The sequence below is a fragment of the Plecotus auritus genome, assembly GCF_963455305.1.
Source record: "Plecotus auritus genome assembly, chromosome: 12".
Classification (NCBI taxonomy): domain Eukaryota; kingdom Metazoa; phylum Chordata; class Mammalia; order Chiroptera; family Vespertilionidae; genus Plecotus; species Plecotus auritus.
Genome location: NC_137778.1, coordinates 27,121,996 through 27,143,526, shown reverse-complemented (window position 1 = coordinate 27,143,526; position 21,531 = coordinate 27,121,996). Strand labels below are relative to the sequence as shown.

At 41.5% G+C, this 21,531-nt stretch overlaps 1 protein-coding gene across 1 annotated transcript; it reads left to right on the top strand.

Moving 5' to 3' along the window:
• Positions 1–507: 507 nt before the first annotated feature.
• Positions 508–21,245, top strand: LOC308237266 (putative dimethylaniline monooxygenase [N-oxide-forming] 6; the record flags this gene model as incomplete). Its single annotated transcript, XM_080647814.1, is given in 7 exon segments — positions 508–639; positions 9,322–9,510; positions 10,724–10,890; positions 13,408–13,582; positions 13,586–13,763; positions 15,663–15,735; positions 20,537–21,245. Coding segments are annotated over 7 exon segments (1,257 nt in total). The 3' UTR covers positions 20,880–21,245.
• Between the last annotated feature and the right edge of the window lie 286 nt (positions 21,246–21,531).

Genomic DNA, 21,531 nt, shown 5'->3' with positions numbered 1-21,531 from the left:
TCGGCTATGTTTGGCATCTTGAATAATCAGGAGAAGAAACCAGATTTAGAATCTTACTATCACAAAGGTAGTAAAAAATAATGAGCATCAATTGTAAATGTGCTTCTCTATTTTCTTCTGTTAAGGTAAGGATCCTGACACTTAAACCTCGGCCATCCTCAGAGCAACAACAAAGGTAAGGATAACAGCTGGGGGAAGGAGCTGATAAGGAAAAGCTCAGCTCTCGACTTCAAGGCTCTCAACTGTAGTGACTGGAGATCTGGCTCACCTCCCTAGTACCCTGGCATTGAATCACTTGGCTTTGTTAAATGGGTTGCTTTCAAATGCCAAACCAAGACTTTGTATGCAAGGCTTGCAGTAAAGTGCATGAGACTTTGAAACTTGACTATTGAAGCATTTTATTCTGCTAGTTATTGAATTACTACGGCTCTAGAGTTTAAAGCTAAAGACTCTTATCTTTTACCCCACTGAAGCAGTTCTGACTGATTAACCCTGTGACAGGAAAGCATGGCAAAGAAGGTGGCAGTAATCGGAGCGGGCGTCAGTGGCTTGGCCTCCATACGGTGCTGTCTGGAAGAGGGGCTGGAGCCCACCTGCTTGGAAAGGAGCAATGATGTTGGAGGCCTGTGGAAATTCTCAGTGAGTGGCACACCACTGGAACACCAATAGAAGGGAGATGGCCCTGCTTGGCCCCGGAGGATGGCTGGTTAGCCAGAGACGGGTAAGATTCCCTAGGGAAGGAACAACCTAAGACAGGCACAGTCACAGAGGGGCCATCAGGAGAGAACTTGGGATCAACAGAGGTGGGGCACAGACCCTCACCCCCCCAACCTTGCAGGGGCCTGAACCTTCACCCCATCTGAGGGAGGTCTCCTGCCCCCATGGCTGCTTTGCTTCCCACGCCCAGCTCAGATTGGGACCCAGGTAACAGACAGAGACTTGGCCGACAGCAGCTGCCCTATATCTAAATCCAGCCTAGCACCAGGAATGTTCAGGGCCTACTCAAGAATCCAAATAATCCTTTCCGCTAATATTTACAGAGTAAACTAAGATTGTTGGTAGAGTATTAAATTTGACAGTAAAATAATAATCAAGTTTTCAGATTAATTTAAATAGGCTAATTGAAATAAGTGAATATTCAAGAAAATTTAATTGTACTGGACAAAAAGCTGTTCCTAAAGTGGTAACTAAAATTTCTATTGGTAGTTCATTCATCTCATGGTAAAATTCCTGAACATGAAATGAACCTAAAGCAGTCATTTTTTTGTGCAAAAAAATAAAATTTAAAGTTCAAGCCTGCATTATAAAATTTACAAAAGCCTCCATTAATCAAAAGAAAGGGGGATAGTAAGGTAATATCATGTAAGGAAAAATATCCTATAAATAAATTACATCTAGAAAATTTTTACTTTAGAAAATTAATTTTCATTTGTAATGCTAACAGCAAGACACCCATGAACAACACATGATGTCTAAATAAGACAAAGGAAAATCGTTTGGGCAAAAATAAAAAGGATCCCAAATCAATTATATAGAAAAGATTCCTTTATTAACTTTTGGTCGAGAATATGTTTGTATATCTTCAGAAAACAACTCCAAGACCATGTGGATTCCTGCAACACAGAGGAATTGACAGGTCTGCTCCAACCACAAAGACAAGAGGAGAAACAGTCCAGAGATGGAAGACGCTGACGACGCCTTGCCACGCTAGCACTCAGTAGCTGTGCGACACAGCAGGTTGCCTAGGACCAAACCAGAAAGGGTCAGACCTGCATTGCCACCATGGGCCCACCATCCAGATATCATTGCTGACATGTACACATAAGGAACTGTTTGACATTGAAACGGGGACTCAGAACTGTTGGACATTGAAATTGGGACTCAAACATTTTTTGTTATTATATGTTTATTTCTAGTCTGCAGAGGCAAGATTTTTTAAGGAAAGAAAAGGGGAAAAAAGAGATAAAGGCAAAGAAGCATTGAACAGACTGTCAAACTACAGCGGGAAGGCAGGGGAGGTTGGGGGTGGGCTGTAAGAGATCAACCGAAGGACTTGAACGCATGCATATAAGCATAACAAATGGATACAAGACACTGGGGGGGGGGGGGGATAGGTAAAGGCATGTACTGGGGGGTAAGGGAGGCCGTGGGGAGGTCAATGGGGAAAAAACAAGGAGACATATGTTCTACTATTTGTAATACTTCAAACAATTAAAAAATAAAATTAAATTTAAAAAAATAGAAGGGAGATGGGTTATAAAGCAAATTAAATCTAATCAGTTCTAATTCGGACTTGGAGGAAGGTCACAAAAGTTCCAGATCTGGAAAGTAAAATCTCATCTCTCTCATCTCACTAATGTCCAATCATTCAGAACTATTTCGCACCAGCAGAGCTTCTCCTGAAAAGGACGTCTCCAGCTTATTAAATACTGTGACTGGTCTGACAGAGCCCAGATCTCCAGGCTGCAAAGAGTGCTAATTAGTCAGTAATTAAATGAAAATCACCCCACTATCTCCCCATGTGACTAACAGGATTCTATCCCTATTGCTCTTAAATCCTAGGAACATGGGGGAAAGAAAAAGAAAAACTTAGTTGGGGTCAGAAGTCCCAAGTTCTAGTCTCAACTCTCAGGTTTTCTGGGCAGATAGATTTTAGGCAAGTCGCTTTTCTTTCTGGACCTCAAATGCTCATTTGTCAAATGCAGAGGTTGGAAATTAAGTTATCTCTAGTGTGTCTTCCAATTCTAATGGGTTATGATTCTATAACTCATGTCTACTGGGAAAGCATTATAAGCTTTTATAAATGACTAGAAGCCCAGCATGGGAAATCGCACGGCCCCGCCCACCCGCCCACTGCCCCACTGTGCTTGAAGCCCCGCCCACCTACACGCACCTGACCACGCTCGCAGCCCCACCCACCAGTGTGTGCCTCACCACACCCACCCAACCACCCATTGGCCACCAGGCACCTGGGACCCAGGCTGCTTCTCTCCAGCCGCTGCCAGGCACCCACCCAGGACCCAGGCTGCTTTGCTCCAGCCACTGCCTCCACCCACCCGATTCCCAGTGGTTCCCATCCCGTCGTTAGTCATTACGGCGTTACAGCATTACAGCCACAGGCCTTTTATAATATAGATTGTGTGTGTTGGTTGTATGATTATTGAATACTCTATGAGTTCCAAATCCAAAGGAAAAACAGATTGCCTCTGCCATTCAGCCTCATTGTTGTAGAAATAATAAGGAAATATTCATTATTAACACAATTTTTAAATTTCAAAAGCGAAGTTTGGAAAAAAAATTAGCCTTTCTGTTGTGAATTCCCCAACCACAGTTATTGGATGTAGATGAAATGTGTTTAGCTTAAAGACATTAATTATATCCACATCATTCACCTTATAAATGTATTCTCCCCTCTTCTGTTATAACCCAACCTGCAACAACAGGTTGCTATAATAGAGTTATCAGTGCCAATTTATTTTTTTTTAAATATATTTTATTGATTTTTTACAGAGAGGAAGGGAGAGAGATAGTCAGAAACATCGATGAGAGAGAAACATCGATCAGCTGCCTCCTGCACACCTCCTACTGGGGATGTGCCCGCAACCAAGGTACATGCCCTTGACCGGAATTGAACCTGGGACCCCTGAGTCCGCAGGCCGACGCTCTATCCACTGAGCCAAACCGGTTTCGGCTATCAGTGCGAATTTAGAACACATTTGTATTCACCTCAAAAGCTTATCCTATCTAATAAAAGAGTAATATGCAAATTGACCGTACCTCTGCTACAACCACAAGCCACACCCACCAGCCAATCAGGAGTGAGTATGCAAATTGACCCAACCAAGATGGTTGCGGCCACGGAGAGAGCAGGAGGCTTGGGTTGCCCCCGGCAATGGAGGAAGCCAAGCTTTCTGCCTGCCTTGGTGGGCCCAGGCCTCCGCTCAAGGCTACAAAGTTTCAATTATAGAAGATAAATAAATCCCAGATACCAGGGCCTCTGATTGGGTCGCCGGGAGGTGTGGCCGGCCTGCAAACCACCACAGGCCCCTCGCTCAGGCTGCCCCACTCCCCAAGGGAACCCCCACCCTGGTCTAGGACACCCTTCAGGGCAAACCAGCCGGCCCCCACCCGTGCACCAGGCCTCTAGCCTATCTAATCCTATCTAATAAAAGAATAATATGCAAATTGACTGTCACTCCAACACACAAGATGGCTGCCCCCATGTGGTCAAAGATGACTGCCCCCATGTGGACACAAGATGGCCGCCACAAGATGGCCAGCAGGGGAGGATAGTTGGGAGGGACCAGGTCTGCAAGGGAGGGCAGTTGTGGGCGATCAGGCCAGCAGGGAAGGGCAGTTGGGAGGGACCAGGCTGGCAGAGGAGGGAAGTTGGGGGCAACCGGGCCTGCAGGGAAGGGAAGTTGGGGGGGACCCAGGCCTGCAGGGGAGAGCAGTTGGGGGTGACCAGGTCTGCAGGGGAGGGCAGTTAGGGGTGACCAGGCCTGCAGCGGAGGGCAGTTAGGGGTAATCAGGCCTGCAGGGGAGGGCAGTTAGGGGCAAACAGGCTGGCAGGGGAGTGGTTAGGGGGTGATCAGGCTGGCAGGCAGAAGCGGTTAGGGGCAATCAGGAAGGCAGGCAGGCGAGCAGTTGGGAGCCAGCAGTCCTGGATTGTGAGAGGGATGTCTGACTCCCTGTTTAGGCCCGATCCTACCGGACATCCCTCGAGTGGTCCCAGATTGGAGAGGGTGCAGGCTAGGCTGAGAGACACACACCCCTGTGCACAAATTTCATGCACCGGGCCTCTAGTATATAAAATATTGGGGCCCTGGTCAGTGTGACTCAGTTGGTTGAGTGTTGTCCCATGCACCAAAAGGTCGCTGATTCAATTCCTGGTCAGGACACATGCCTAGGCTGCCGGCTCAATCCCTGGTAGGGGACATATAGGAGGCAGCCAAATGATGTATCACTCTCACATCAATGTTTCTCTCTCTCCCTCTCCCATTCTCCCTCTCTAAAATCAATAAAAACATATTTTTTAAAAACTAGGGGTCCTATAATCCTGAAAATATTACATAAGTTATAAGATCATTAATTTTTATTTTTCATTGGGGAATCATCAAGAGGTTGTTATTGTTTTTTAAGAATTCGGTTTTCTGCCCTAGCCTGTTTGGCTCAGTGCGTAGAGTGTTGGCCTAGGGACCAAAGGATCCCAGATTCAATTCTGGTCAAGGGCCCTGGGCACATGCAGGAGGCAACCAATCGATGTGTTTCCTTTCACAATGATATTTCTCTGTCTTTCCCTTTCTCTTTCCCTCTCCCTAAAAATCAATGGAAAAATATCCTCAGGTAAGGATTTAAAAAAAAGAATTTGGTTTTCTTTTTCCAATATATTTTTATTGATTTCAGAGAGAAAGAGAGAGGGAGATAGAGATTGAAACACCAATGACAAGAGAGAACCACTGATCGGCTGCTGCCTGCATGCCCCACACTGGGGATTGAGCCCACAACCTGGGCCTGTGCCCCGACCATGACCTCCAGGTTCAAAGGTTGACGCTCAACACTGAACCATGCCAGCTGGGTCAGTTTTCTTTATTTACATTTGCTCAGGGAGATATGGCCAGCTTTGCCTAAATCATGATATGGTTCTGTTATCTCATTAGCAATAATTAAATGCTGCTTGAGCATCTATTTTGGCAGAGTTGTGTACTAGGTACTAAGATGACTAATAAAGGCGACATAATCACTCTACATAAATAGTTTCTGCTCCATCTGGTGAAGCAAGCCACCATATAGGTCCACAATCCTTTTATCAAAAATGGGCAAAAGCTCCTTTGATAGCAAATGTATCCTAAAGTCTTATGGTCAGAAAGCATGAGCTGAACCCACAAGGCTATTTATAGTCTTCACTTGTTCCACTTTGTGTTTCTTTGCAGAATTTTATTGTATTTTGTTTATAGGGTACCCACCCCCCCCCACCACGATCTCACAAGGAGTGTTATGGAAAATCATCCCCAGGTCTATAAATTCTAAAATATATGTGGGCAGAAGAGTTTCAAATATGAGATTATGGAACCTTACAACAACTAGATTGTCAACGTGGTGACTGTTAACTTAATGAGCAAGTTCCTTGAGATTTAGAAGAAAGTGGACTACTGAAATCTCAGCAGGTCAGGGAAAACTTCCTGCATGGATGGCTGTTGGCTGAGACTTGAAGGATGTCTACTCGGTGACACGTTGCAGACAGTGCCGTTCCCACTGTAGCCTGTGAATGGCACCCTGCAGATGCACAGTGTCTAACAGGGTGACAGTACCAGGTGGAAGAGGTTTCTAGATAGGGTAACCAGCACTCCAGAGAAGGCACTGAACGTGGTATACCCAGGGGTCCAAGTTAACCAGTGCAGCCAGATCAGATGATAGGTCGGTAAGATGCAATGTCAGATTCTGGGCTATCCACAAAAGGGGTGTCTCCTTTCCATGAGGTCATGTGTATAAGCAGAATTATATCAAAGGCTCTGTGTGGCTGTAAACATATACAAATATTGTAAACTTCAGCCCCCTCCACATACCACAATCCTTCCTTCTTTTCAAAGAAAAGTGGCTTGGTACAATGTATGATCAGAGAGGGATTTTTGGAAAATGTATTATATAAGCTATTGTGTTGCAAGTTCTGTTAGGCAAAGGTGTTCCAGAAGAAAGAAACCTGATCATTCTGAACTTTTCACTGTGTGCTTTTCCTATAAAATAAAAGCCAAATTGGGTTTACACACTAGAAGGTTGAGTATGAGAATGTTTTAAGTTTCACATACTCTCTAACAGGGCCCCTGGCCTCAAACCACTTTAATCTGTTGTAATAAGAGCTTGCTCAACCACCTGAGTACAATAGGTCAGAATATTTTGACTGCAAAGGGGGAAAACAGAACTATCTGAACATTTGTTCTACTTATTCATTCATTTATTCATTCAACAAATATACATATTTGTGTAATTATGTATTAAGTATAATACATAATTGTGTTAAGTATAGCTGCAGATAAGAGGTATGGCAGGCAGCCAGTATTTCAAAAGCAGAGAGAAAACAAGCATTAGGATAGCTATAATACAAGTGAGCATGTGATGAGGGTAGTGAAGACCATCAGAGCATGGTGGAGGGAGATGATTTCCAGTTGGTGAGGGAGAAGGCAAGGAAAGGCATGAGGGAGGAGGCAATTTCTGAGCTGGACCTCAAGGGTATATTTAGATCTAGAGAAGGGAGACTGATAAGCAGAGATGGAAAATGAAAGGAGATCAAGGCAGACTACTAAAATTCACATACAGCATTCTTGAACTTTCCTCTGACCTTGCCCTCAAGTTGCTTATGTTCTAGCGGCAAATATGAGACATGGATGCAGTGATTAACTCCAGGCAGGCGGTGAGAAATTGCCTGCAGCTGCTTGGATCTCTGGGTTTAGAGCAAGCTCTCTCGGCCAGAAGCAGAGTCTGAGCTTAATTTCTGCCTTACTGAACCACCCAACATATTGAAATAATGAAAATGGGAGCTCTCTGGAGCAATTGTCTGTTGTTATACAATACACCTATTTCTTTTTGTTTGGAGAACAGGCCCTTAGGGGAAAAAAAATCCAAGGAGCTGTAGGACACACATTCTTCTCCCCATGTTCTGATTGGCTGGGGTCCAGGGGCCAAAGGGCATAGATTCATTTAACATGGAAATAATTCAAGAGCAGAATCTTACATTTTTTTAGCTAGTCCCCAGCCTGCAGTTCAGCCCTCCCTGCCTTCAATGGACAGCTGAGAAACCTCCTTCAACCCTTCTTCTCTTAACTGTCAATGAAAGGCACCAGCTGTGGGGAACAGGGAAGACAGACGTGAGAACCTCCCAAACATGAGCCTTCACCTTCTTTCTGACCTTAGCAGAAACTTCCAATTGAGGTTTAAAAAGTTAAAATTTGAGCTTACAGCAACCATGATCAGACGAAGTGTTATTTCCAACTTCAGGGAAAACACTGAGGCCTCGGGCAGCCCCAAGAGACACAATCTTCCCAATTCTTTCCAGTACTTTTTGTCTCAATCTTCCAGACGTCAGTTGGGGCTGGCAGGAGACAAACATCTTGAGTCCAACAGCAACATGACATTCCTTGCTTTTCCATCATTCCATGGGAGTTCCCTCAGGATTTGGGGAAGCTGAGGCTGCCAACTTTTGGAGGTACTTCTAAGGCAGCATATTGTGTGAACTTCTGCCCTGTGCTTGCAACAGAGAGGAAATGTTGATTTTTCAAGTAAGCCTTCAACCACTTCTCAAAAGAAGCTGCTTTTCAATTACACAGTGACTGAAATGAAGTGCCCATGTAACACAAATTCTATGGCTTCTGGTTTCCTATGTTTCCTGGTAAAGAGTAAAAGCCGCTAATTGGTGAGCTAGGGAACTCCTCAAGCAGAGTTCACTTCCAATAGAACAGTGGTCCTCAAAATGCGGTCCCTGGATGAGTCACATCAACAGTTGCCTAATTGTTGGAAATGCAAATTCTCAGGCTCCATCCCAGATACACTGAATCATAAATTCTGGGGGTAATACCAAGAATCTATGGTCTAAGGCAGGGGTGGGCAAACTTTTTGACTCGAGGGCCACAATGGGTTCTTAAACTGGACCGGAGGGCCGGAACAAAAGCATGGATGGAGTGTTTGTGTGAACTAATATAAATTCAAAGTAAAGGAGCGGAGGGGAGAGCAAGAGAACCCTCCGCTCTTTCAGCTCCGCGGGCCGGATAGAACAGCCGAACGGGCCAGATCCGGCCCGCGGGCCGTAGTTTGCCCACGGCTGGTCTAAGGTGATTCTGATTTCACCCAAGTTGGGAAACCACTTCAACAGAGGGTTCTATTGCTGTTGAAGAGCTTGCTGAACACCATATAGTCAATTAAGTAGGCTAAAAGCTGCAGCCTCCTTCAGATGATTTAGTAGGGGGGGCGGGGGGAAGGGAGAGGGAGGGAGGGTGTGTGTGTGTGTTTGTATGTTTAACATGAGCATGAGATCAGAATCACTGCTCTGATTGAAAAAAGAAAGAAAACTCTATGGGACTGAAAAATACAGAGTTAATACTGGGGGTTATTAGAATAACAGGACTAAGGTTGACAGTGGCCAACTCTGATCCAGGAGCTATGGCTTTCTTTCCAGATCTTACAGAGACCTGTTCGTTTTTTTCATGGGTCTTTGGGAGGTTTTATTATTTTCTTTTACATATTAAAACGCTTTCAGTCATCAGAGCATTGAATATCCACTAAGGGTCACACTGTTCTTGTTTTCCTTTTTAAGCTTTGTTATTCTTCCAGGAACATGTAGAAGAAGACAGAACCAGCATTTACCCGTCTGTATTCACCAACTCTTCCAAGGAGATGATGTGCTTTCCGGACTTCCCATACCCTGAGGATTACCCCAACTTCCTGCACCATGGCAAGCTCCAGGAATACATAAGGACATTTGCTGAAAAGAAGAATCTTTTAAGATATATACAGTTTGAGGTATGAGCCTTGTAACTTGTGCTGTTGACATTAACATGTATATGGGTTAGAGAAAAAGCAAGGGCACAGCACTCACCTAGAGAAATCAGAGCCAAATGGTTGGACACCGCCCCCATTGGAGGTAAGCTGTGTTGGTGCAGATTGTAAAGTATTCATGCATTGGTGATGTGTTTTGTTTTGTTTTTGTCCCTAAACATGTTCCCCATGAATCTCTGAGAGCTTTTAAAATGCCACAGAAAATGCTGCCACAGTGTGTATTCCACCCTCATGCTCTCATATTTTAGCAACAATCTCAAATTCTCTAGTTCTATTTATACTTCATGTCAATACTTTGTGGCTCAAGAAAGTATGGCATTCATTGGAAATTCTCCCATTATGAAGAAAGTAGCAACTTAATTGAATGATTAATACAGTTTTTTCCTGCATTGTCCACCCACTTAGCTCTTTAGACTAGGAGCCTTGGGAATTATGGCACAGAGGCACTGACTATGTAAATAACAACAATGCTTTACCTTTGTTTAGAACTCTTAACCTTAATTCATTACTGTTAAATACAGAGCACATATACCTCAAAAAACAATCAGAAAAATTATGACTTGGGATTACATATATAATTTTATTTGTCATATTAAAATAACAAATAATAAATAAAATTATAGTATATATTGTCCCAAATATAATTACTAATTATAATAAATGTTATGAATTAAAATAATTGAATTATAATAAATTATTATTGTAATTGTATTTAATATCATTTTATTTGATTTTTACATATACTTACATAATAATGATACTGTGAAAGTGGCTAACATTTCCAAAGGAAGAGTGTCTATTCAGAGTAAAGGAGAGACTGTCTGGAACCCTAAGACATTCTCATACATATGGAATAGATGGGAAGTGAGAACAAAGAGGAAGTCGTCATGAAAGTCGTGGAGGATGGCAGACTTGCAAATGACATGGCATTTTCCTCCAGAATACCCACTGTTAGATATCCCAAATTTACTAACTACTTGTCAAAAGAGTAAAGAGTAAAGTAAGGAATTTTCCTTGTGAGATTTGAAGATTCACTGTGACTCCTATTTGAATGTCTTCCCATACATATCTCAATGACCAGGAGAGCTCATAACCATTATTTCCTCCACAGAAACACGGCTAAAACGTTAGATATAGAATTATAACTAGAAGAAATTTCTTTCTGATTTTCTTTAAGACCCTGGTTTCTAGTGTACAGAAATGTCCCAGCTTCTTAGTTACTGGTCAATGGGAAGTTGTTTCAGAAAAGAATGGGAAGCAGGAATCAACTATTTTTGATGCTGTAATGGTTTGTTCAGGACATCATGTGTACCCCAATCTGCCAAATGATTCTTTTCCTGATAAGTTTAGAAAATATGTAATAATTTTGGGACTTATACACAAACATCAATGTTGAAGTAGATCTTTCCACAGATTGTACATTGATTATTCTTAAGGTCTCCAAGATTTCAAAACAAAATTTTTAAGTTTGATGCTACGTGAAATATAGTAATAATTGGCCTACTGGACCTCTATACTAAACGAATCAAGGACCTGTAAGTCAGAGTTAAGATGAAGACACAGGTCATATCTTAGACTCGAATGTAAGTCCTTACAGCACATGGGATCTCTGAGTGAAGTGATACATTCACAAAAATAGAATCCAACTGCAAAATTGTTTAAAGAAAGTCATTTTCTTATTTATAACATAAACACATTTGTTATTTATAGAGGAAATTTGGGTTTTCTAATTTCATATATGTCCACATTATGCAAATTAACTTTACAATTCTCAGTGTGTGTATGTGTGTGTGTGTGTGTATGTGTGTGTGTGTGTGTGTGTGTGTGTGTGTGTGTGTTGGCACACTCCATTACTATACAAAAGTAGCAAATGTCAAATAAATACAATACACAAATAGCCTTTCTTTCTTCCTTCCAACAGAAACACATGTCCACTCAAAAATATTAGAGTTCCCATCTCAAGGCATGATGTTCATAGGCCAAGATAATTAAAAGAGTAGAGATTCTGGGAAAATAGAAGGTCAAAACCACTAATGTTAAGAGGCAGTATATATCCTTTAGGCTTACAATAAGTAGTGTAGGCCACTGGTCGGCAAACTGCGGCTCACGAGCCGCAGTGCCTCTCTGTTGACTAATTAGTTTGCCGACCACTGTTGTAGGCTTAGAACACCTGGGCTCAACTCCTTATTCCACTGGTTCCTTACCATGTGAATTAAGTCACTTATTTGTCTCAATTTCCTTATCTTTTAAAATCGAGATAATACCAAGAGCTATCATTCAGAGATGTTATAAATATATAAAGCCTTTAGCAGAGGGCCCAGCCCACAGTAAGTTCTCAATAAATATTAGCTATTATTATTATCAAACTAGAAGTTCTCACTCAGGCCAGTTTTGCTCAGTGGTTAAAGTGCCAGCCCACGGACTGAAGGGTCCCAGGTTTGATTCTAGTCAAGGGTATATACCTCAGTTGTAGGCTCGATCCCTGGGCCCGGTCTGGTTGTGCGTAGGAGGCAACCAATTGATGTGTCTCTCTCACATCAATGTTTCTCTCTGTCTCTCCACCTCCCTTCCACTCTCTCTAAAAAAATCAATTGCAGGGGGAGGTGGCAGGGAATGTCCTTGGTGAGGATTAAAAAAATAGAAGTTCTCATATCTTAAGGGTTTCTTAAAGGTACCCTAGGAGGTACGATGAGACCTTAGTTACAGTAATAGTTAATCTTACCTAATAATAGACAAACATGTAAATTGACCGTACCTCTGCTATGCCCACAGCCAATCAGAGTGAGTATGCAAATTAGAAGGCCAAAGATGGCCACCTCTGAGCTGCTCCAGGCACAGAGTGGCCAGGCAGGGCAGGACGCCTGCTATGAGAGGGAGGGTAGGGGGCGAAGGGATCTACAGGAGCGGAGTGCTGCAGTGAAGATAAGACTGCAGACTCGGGAGTCTGCAGCGAAAATGAAGATGGCAGACTCCGGCCAGAGTCTGCAGCATAGACAAAGAAGGCAGACTCTGGCCGGAGCAAAGGCCTGGGTCCCGGATGCCGGAGGAAAACCGGTGCTGGAAGCCAAGGGAAGGAAGGCCTATTGCACGAATCCCTTCGTGCAACGGGCCTCTAGTTTATAATAACGATGCTCTCGTGTGCCAGGCACTCTTTTAAGTGCATTATAGAACATTGTTTCATTCTCAGAGCTACCTTATGAGGTAGGTTCTATGTTATCCCCATTTTACACTGAAGAAAACAAGTGCAGAGAAGTAGCAGCCAGAAACAGTTGGAGCTAGGTTATACATTTAGGTCATCTAGCTCCAGAGTCAACACTCAACCACTTTATTATGCCTCCGAATTAGTGTTATTCTCACCCATTTGATGAGTTTCCAAATAGTGTACATACCCATAAGAGAATTTTCAAGTTTCCAGGTACCAAAAGAGGCAGCTCAGACAGAATTCTTAAGAACTGCTTTAAGCAATAGGAAAAGAATTACCCAAAAGAAGAGAGTTCCGTTGTCCTCGTGCTGATATTCACCGGCTCCAATTTGGCTGCAATACTAAGGGCTGTTGTTGTAGATATCTCTCTTTTTTTTTTTTTTTAATATATTTTATTGATTTTTTTACAGAGAGGAAGGGAGAGGGACAGAGAGTTAGAAACATCGATGAGAGAGAAACATCGATCAGCCGCCTCCTGCACACCCCCTACTGGGGATGTGCCCGCAACCAAGGCACATGCCCTTGACTGGAATCGAACCCGGGACCCCTCAGTCCACAGGCTGACGCTCTATCCACTGAGCCAAACCAGTTTCGGCTATAGATATCTCTTGGAAATGATGTACTTTACAGCAAAGGCCTTGTCTCTTATTTCTGCACAGTGCCCTGAGGAAAGAGCCTGTGTTCAATGATGAGCTCCCATCATGCATCCTGTGTGGCACACTGTCCATCAAGCCTGGTGTGAAGGAGTTCACAGAAACCTCAGCCGTGTTTGAGGACAGGACCGTGTTTGAGGTCACTGATGTTGTCATCTTTGCAACAGGCTATGCATACGCCTAACCCTTCCTTGATGACTCCATCATCAAGAGCAGAAACAATGATGTCACCTTGTTTAAAGGCATCTTCCCCCCAGTGATGGAGAAGCCCACCTTGGCCGTGATTGGCTTTGTCCAGTCCCTTGGGGCTGCCATCCCCACAGCGGACCAGCAAGCCCACTGGGCTGCTAACGTGTTTGTGAGTAGGTGGGCCATTCTTTCATTCATTCAGTCAGCAAACATTTACTGAGATACCAAGCTAGGTGCTAGAGATATAAAAGGAACCAGATAGACATGCTGCTTGACCTCAGAGAATTTAAAGTAGGGTGAGGGAAATGCCACAATAGGGGAAATTTTAGGGTTTTCCAGTGAAGGGAGCTAGACAGTGAGTTATTCCATGAAGAGGGAACAGCATGAGGAAAGGCATAAATGTGAGAACAGCATAAAGTGTGTTCCAGAAACATTTTGGTGTGAGGCAATATAAAGCGGAGGCAGGGAGTGGCAAGAAATGGAGGAAAGAACCAGAGTGTGGAAGGCCCATATAAGTTGTTTTAAAGAGCTTAGACTTCTAGTGGGAGAATTGGAAGGACTTTGAAAGGCTGTAAGCAAGAGAAGGATAGCAGTGGGTCACTAAAATGTCAAAGTACATGGCAAAGGTTGAAAAGGACATGTCAAGTACATGCTGGAGGCCTTCTTGCTATCCATGTGTGTCAGAATAACAATGTCAGCTCACTCCTACTCTATGAATAATCTTCTCCCCTGTCCTCCACTCTGAGACCCATGGTCTCCATGGGCTACAAGTGAAAAAATCAAGAATACAAGAATTACACGGAAAAAGGCAATGTCTCAAATATATTGATTTAATTTACTCCAATGATATTGATCATCACTGTCATTAAGAGTGTCCTTTCATTCAAGGGTTCAAGAACCTTGGCCAATATAGGAATACCTTACTTAACATACTATTCATAAAAGCTTAGACTACAGGTAGTGAAGAAAGTGTTATAATCATACTAGTAGAATGTATGTATATGTTTTCTAAAAATGTTGTGGATAAATTAGCTTTTCTTTCATGAGTACCTTGAAGGAGAATTACCGCTAAAAGCCCTGTCATGTGATCTTTTATAATGGTGCTCCCCTATAAAATACTCCTATTGTCTTTTCTCTTGAAAGGCACAACAGTGCCTCGTGCCTGAGGTATTGTAAGAAGATTTGATACAGTATATAAACCCAAAAAAAATTTATAAGAAACAAAGGGTATCATTTATTCATTCAGCAAATATTGAGCACCAACTATGTGTCAGGCTCTGTCTTGGCACTTAGGACACAACATCAAACAAAACGATTAAAATTCTAATAGAAGTACAGCAAATATCTGACCACAGTGCACCACTACACTGAGATAAGATGCTAACAAGGACTGGGATGTGTTTGTACACTGTGAATGTCACAATAACTTCTTGCCATTGTTACAAAGGCCAACGAGCTACCATCAGCAATTGGAAAAACCTTGGCTGATATAGTGAAAATCACAAAAAAACTAAAAAAGATTTTGCTGCCCCTTTTAAAAATTTTTTATTTTTTCAATTACAGTTGACATGCAATATCATATTAGTTTTGGGTGTACAACATAGTGATTAGATATTTATAGACCTTAAAATATCCTCTTTGGCTGCAGGCTGATTCTGAAAAAAACCATGCTTCTGTCTACTGTCTCATTTTCATTGCCATGTCCCTTAAGAGTGAACTATTTCACCAGATTATTTCTTTAAAGAATCCTTAGTGAGAGGAGGTAGACAAGAAACTTGAGAAAACTCTTTTAGCTATTATGTGCATGAAAGTTCCTGAGTATATTGAGGATGAGGCCCTCCATAAGGTCACAGGAATATGAGATTGGGTAATTTAAAGCTACAAACCCTTCCGCTGTCACTATCTCATTGCAGACCAGCTTTGTGATTCCCAGAGCAGGTTTCACTGGCTTCTCAAATCTTTCTTTCTATAAATTTTTATTCTACTAAAGATACTGAATAAAATTCATCATGTGTCAATTATACATTTCTGATTTGTCTTTTTTAATATTTCTCTCTTCATTTCTTCTCTAGACTCATGTACCCTGCCAACTACAAAGGAAATGATGGATGATATTGATATGAAAATGGGGAAGACACTCAAGTGGTAAGAGATTATACTTGCTAATGAAACAATTAAAAGACTAACTATTATCAAACAGTATTAGGTGGGAAAATAATAGTCATTACATTTCTCCAGTATAAGACTAAGTTCTCAAATGGGTGATTTTGCCCCCCCAGGAATCATGTGGAGATATTTTTGGTCATCACAAATGAAAAAGACATGCTACTGGCATCTAATGGTTAGAGAGCAGGGATGTTTCTACATATCCTACAGTGCACAGGACAGTCTACCTAAACAAAGAAGTCTCCTATTCAAAATGCCAGCAGTGCTGAGGTTGAGAAATGACTGTAACACTTTCCCGATGAGCTCCTTTCTCATTAGCCACATGTCTGTCCTAGCCACAGTAATCAGACAAGAAAAAGAAATAAAAGGTATCCAGATTGAAACGGAAAAGAAAAACTGTCACTATTTGCAGATAATGTAATACTCTGTATGGAAAACCCTAATGATTTCCCCAAAAAAACTATTCAAATAAGTGAATTCAGTGAAGTTGCAGGATATAAAATTAATATTCAGAAATCTCTTGCATTTCTATATGCAAATAACACACTATCAGAAAGAGAAATTAAGAAAACAATTCCATGTACAATTGCATCAAAAAGAATAAAATACCTAAGAATAAATTTGACCAAGGAAGCAAAAGACCTATTCTTAGAAAGCTATAAGATACTGATGAGAAACCAAGATGGCGGCATAGGTAAACACCTAAACTGCTGCCTTGCACAACAATTTCAAAACTACAACTAAAAGACAGAACGGACACCATCCAGAACCACAGGAAAGCAGGCTGAGTGAAAATTCTACAACTAGAAGGAAGGAGAAAAGCTCACAGAAAATTGGAGGTACGGCAAAGGGGCTTTGTGTGCGCAGAGAGGAAGGGCGGCTGAGAGCCTGGCTGACTTTCTCTGGCGGAAGGGGGAAGGAAGCCTCCAACCGCACTGAACCCCAGTTCTGACTGCACTGAACCCCAGTTCCAGGCGAGCCCCTGGGGACCCACGCTCTTGTGGGGGGAGTCTGGACTCTCGGGCGGAGACTCGGGAGCCGGGGAAGGCGGAGGACTGAAAGTGCGTACGCGCTGGTGCGCACAAAGGCTGCGGGGGTTGCCACAGGCTTTCCCTAGTGGAGGGGAGTCAGAGGATTCTGACTGTACTGAGCCCCAGTTCTGACTGCAGTGAACCCCAGTTCCAGGCGAGCCCCTGGGGACCCACGCTCTTGTGGGGGGAGTCTGGACTCTCAGGCGGAGACTCGAGCTGGGGAAGGCGGAGGACTGAAAGCGCACGTGCGCGCAGGGGCGGGGCTGACAGGAAGCCAAGACTGAGGCTCCACCCCATCCAAGCTGAGCACAGAGGCTATTGCAGTTTGGCAAGTCTAATCCTATAGGGCTGTCTCCAGCACCGGGCTTCTCCCAGCATAGACACAGCTGATCCTTACAGCCAACTGATCCGGAGGTCAATTCTTCCCAGTGATACCAACAACAATAAAGACTTAATTACAACAAGGCTGTACACACAGTCCACAAAGGGGTGCACCAAGAGTGTCCACCTCAGGTTAACTGGGGAAGCAGACCCACTGGGCCATATTGGAAACCTAGCACAAATATCTACCTTACCAACTCAGGGAATCAGTGAAAATGCGGGGTCAAAGAATCAGATCACAAACGAAAGAAATGGAGGAAAACAAACGACTGGATATAGAATTCAAAACCACCGTTATAAGACTTTTTAAGAATATCCTAGAAAAGGCCGATAAATATAACGAGACCCTCGAAGATATGAAAAAGGACCAACTAGAAATTAAACATACACTGACTGAAATAAAAAATATTATACAGAGACCCAGAAACAGAATAGAGGAACACAAGAATCAAGTCAAAGAAGTGAAATACAAAGAAGCAAAAAACACTCAACCGAAAAAGCAAAAAGCAAAAAAAAAAATCCAAAAAGTTGAAGATAATGTAAGAAGACTCTGGGACAACTTCAAGCGTACCAACATCAGAATTATGGGGGTGCCAGAAGAAGAGAGAGAGCAAGATACTGAAAACCTATTTGAAGAAATAATGACCGAAAACTTCCCCCACCTGGTGAAAGAAATAGACTTACAAGTCCAGGAAGCCCACAGAACCCCAAACAAAAGGAATCCAAAGAGGACCACACCAAGACACATCATAATTAAAATGCCAAGAGCAAAAGACAAAGAGAGAATATTAAAAGCAGCAAGAGAAAAACAGTTAATTACCTACAAGGGAGCACCCATACGACTGTCAGCTGACTTCTCAACAGAAACTATGCAGGCCAGACGGGAGTGGCAAGAAATTTTCAATGTGATGAATAGCAAGAACCTACAACCAAGATTACTCTACCCAGCAAAGCTATCATTCAGAATTGAAGGGCAGATAAAGAGCTTCACAGATAAGAAAAAGCTGAAGGAGTTCATCACCACCAAACCAGTATTACATGAAATGCTGAAAGGTATTCTTAAAGAAGAGGAAGAAGAAAAAAGTAAAGAGAAAAATTATGAACAACAAATACATATCTATCAACAAGCGAACCTAAAAATCAAGTGAATTAAAAACCTGAGGAGCAGAATAATCTGGTGAATATAATAGAATCAGGGGCATAGAAAGGGAGTGGACTGATAATTCTCAGGGGGAAAGGGGTATGGGGGGTACATGAAGAGAATGGACAAAAATCATACACCTTTGGATGAGGACAGTGGGGGGGAGGTAAGGGCAGAAGGTGGGGTGGGAAAGGGGTGGAGGGGAGCTATGGGGGGAAAAAGGAGAAATAATTGTAATAATCTGAATAAAGATTTATTTTAAAAAAAAGATACTGATGAAAGAAACTGAAGAAGGCACAAATAAATGGAATGATATACAGTGTTCATAAATTGGAAGAATTAATATCACTAAAATGTCCATACTACCCAAAGTAATCTACAGATTCAATACAACCCCTATAAAAGTATCAATGGTGTTTTTCACAGAACTAGAACAAATAATCTTAAAATTTATATGGAACCACAAAAAAAACCCTGAATAGCCAAAGAAATCTTGAGAAATAAGAACAAAGTTGGAGGTATTACCCTCTGTGACTTCAAACTGTACTCCACATCAGTAGGGTACTGACCCAAAAACAAATACCTAAATCAATGGAACAGAATACAAAGCCCAGAAATAAAAACCATGCTTATGGTCAATTAATCTCCAACAAAGGAGGAAAAAATATATAATGGGGGAAAAGACAGTCTCATTAATAAATGATGTTGACAAAATGGGACAAATGCAAGAAAACCTGAAACTAGACCATTTTCTTACACTACATACAAAAATAAACTTATTTACAATAAGATTAAAGACTTAAATGTAAGTCCTAAAACCATAAAACTCCTAGAAGAAAACAAAGGTAGTAAATGCTTTCACATCAGTCTTTGCAATGTTTTTTAACATGTTTCCTTGGGTAAAGGCAACAAAAGGAAAAATAAACAGATGGGACTAGATCAAAGTAAAAAGCTTTTGCAACAAACAAAAAACTCATAGATAAAGACAACAGAATGTTGGTTACCAGAGAGGAAGGGGTTGCTGGGAAGATGAAAAAGGTAAACAAGATAATGGAAGGAGATTAGATTTGGGATGGTGAGCACACAATAGAGTATACAGATGTTATATTATAAAGTTGTACACCTAAAATTTATATGTTATTAACCAAAGTTGCCCCAATAAATTTAAGAAAAATAAAGCTTTTGCACAGTGAAAGAAACCATCAATAAAACAAAAACGCAACCTACTGAATGGAAGAAGGTATTTGTAAATGATATGTCCAATAAGAGGTTACTATCCAAAATATATAAGAACTCATACAAATCAATAGCAAAAACAAAAAATCTGATTAAATAATGGGCAGAGGATCTGAACAGACATTTCTGCAAAGATATGCAGATGGCCAACAACCGACACATGGAAGATACTCAACATCACTAATCATCAGGGAAATGCAAATCAAAACAACAATGAGATATGACCTTATATCTGTCAAAATGGCTATTACCAAAACAACAAGTAACAAGTGTAGGCAAGGATGTAGAGAAAAGGAAACCCTTGTGCACTATTGGTGGGATTATAAATTAGTACAGCCACTATGAATATCAGTAGATAATCCTCAAAAAATTAACAATGGAACTACAGTATGACCCAGAAGTTCCACTTTGAGGTATTTATCTAAAGAGAATGAAAACAATAATCTTAAAAGATATATGCTCCCCTATGTTCATTGCAGCATTGTTTAAAATAGTCAAGATATGGAAGCATTGTAAGTGTCCACAATAGATAAATAGATAAAGAAGATGTGGTACATTTATACAATGGAATTCTACTCAGCCACAAAAAAAATAATAATAAAATCTTGCCATTTGCAACAACATGGATGAACCTGGAGTATTAAATTATATGTCAACTAGAGCTAAAAATAAATTTTTACAAAAAAATAATCATGTGTTAAAGAGAAAACTAAATTAATCAGTCAAATTGAGAACCCAGTTCACTTCAGGTCAAATGGCCAGAGGCAAAAGCCTAAAATGACATCAAAGTTGAATAGAGATTAGAAAGGAAAGAAAAATAAAAGCTTATTTATAGCCAAAGAACAAATTATAAATTTAATGTTGTGGCAAAAGAGAGGAGTATGGGTGTTACTAGAGGTGCTGACTAAAATTTGACTTTTTCTGAGATAGAAAATAAGAAATCAGTGCTTCTGTTTATAGCTCATTGCTATATGTTCTTTTCTTCCCTCAGGTTTGGCCAAAGCCAGACTTTGCAGACTGATTACATCACATACATGGACGAGCTGGGCTCCTTCATAGGGGCCAAGCCTAACATACCATGGCTCTTCCTGACTGATCCCCAGCTGGCGCTGCAGGTGTTCTTTGGTCCTTGTAGCCCATATCAGTTTCGACTTATGGGACCAGGAAAGTGGGATGGGGCCAGAAAGGCCATCTTGACCCAATGGGACCAGACAGTAAAGCCAATCAGGACAAGAGCAGTCAGTGAAGCTCACAGACCACAACCTTTTTACAACTTGTTTAAAATCCTTTTATTTCCACTGCTTCTTCTACCTGTTTTGCTTGCACTTTATTAATGAGAGAGTTCTTGGGTCTCAGACAGAGTTCAGCCTAGAAGTTCAATTACTGATATGCCTATACATGTACACATATAAAATCTCATAGCTGCTCTTTCCCTTCCTGTAGATGTAAAAATGAATCTGGCCCATTTGCCTCAAAGTCCAAATAATGAAAAATACTCAGCATCCCCTTTTTCATGAGAATCTATACTCTAAGTCTGAACTCCAGACACCAACGCTGTCATCAGTGCCCCATCATCGCATGGTTCCCTGCAAGTTTAGAGATGCTTGAGATAAAGATGCTTGTATTCCTGAACAGTAAATGGGACGGTAAATGGGAGGACAGCTTTGCAGGCTGAGCAAACTTTAATAAACTTTTTAAAGGATGTTTTGTCATGGAGAGAATTGACATCACAACCACATTGAGTCTTCCAACCTTTGACACACTATATCTTTCCATTTATTTATATCTTCTTTAATTTCTCAGTAGTATTTTAGAGTTTTTAGTGTATATGTCTTACCCATCCTGTTTCAGATTTATCCTAAGTATTTCATATGTGGGATGTTATTATAAGTAGCAGTTTAATTTTTTATTTTGCTACTGTTTATTGCTAACATATAGAAATGCAATTATCTGTTCTATGAACTTTTATGTAGATTCCATAATACT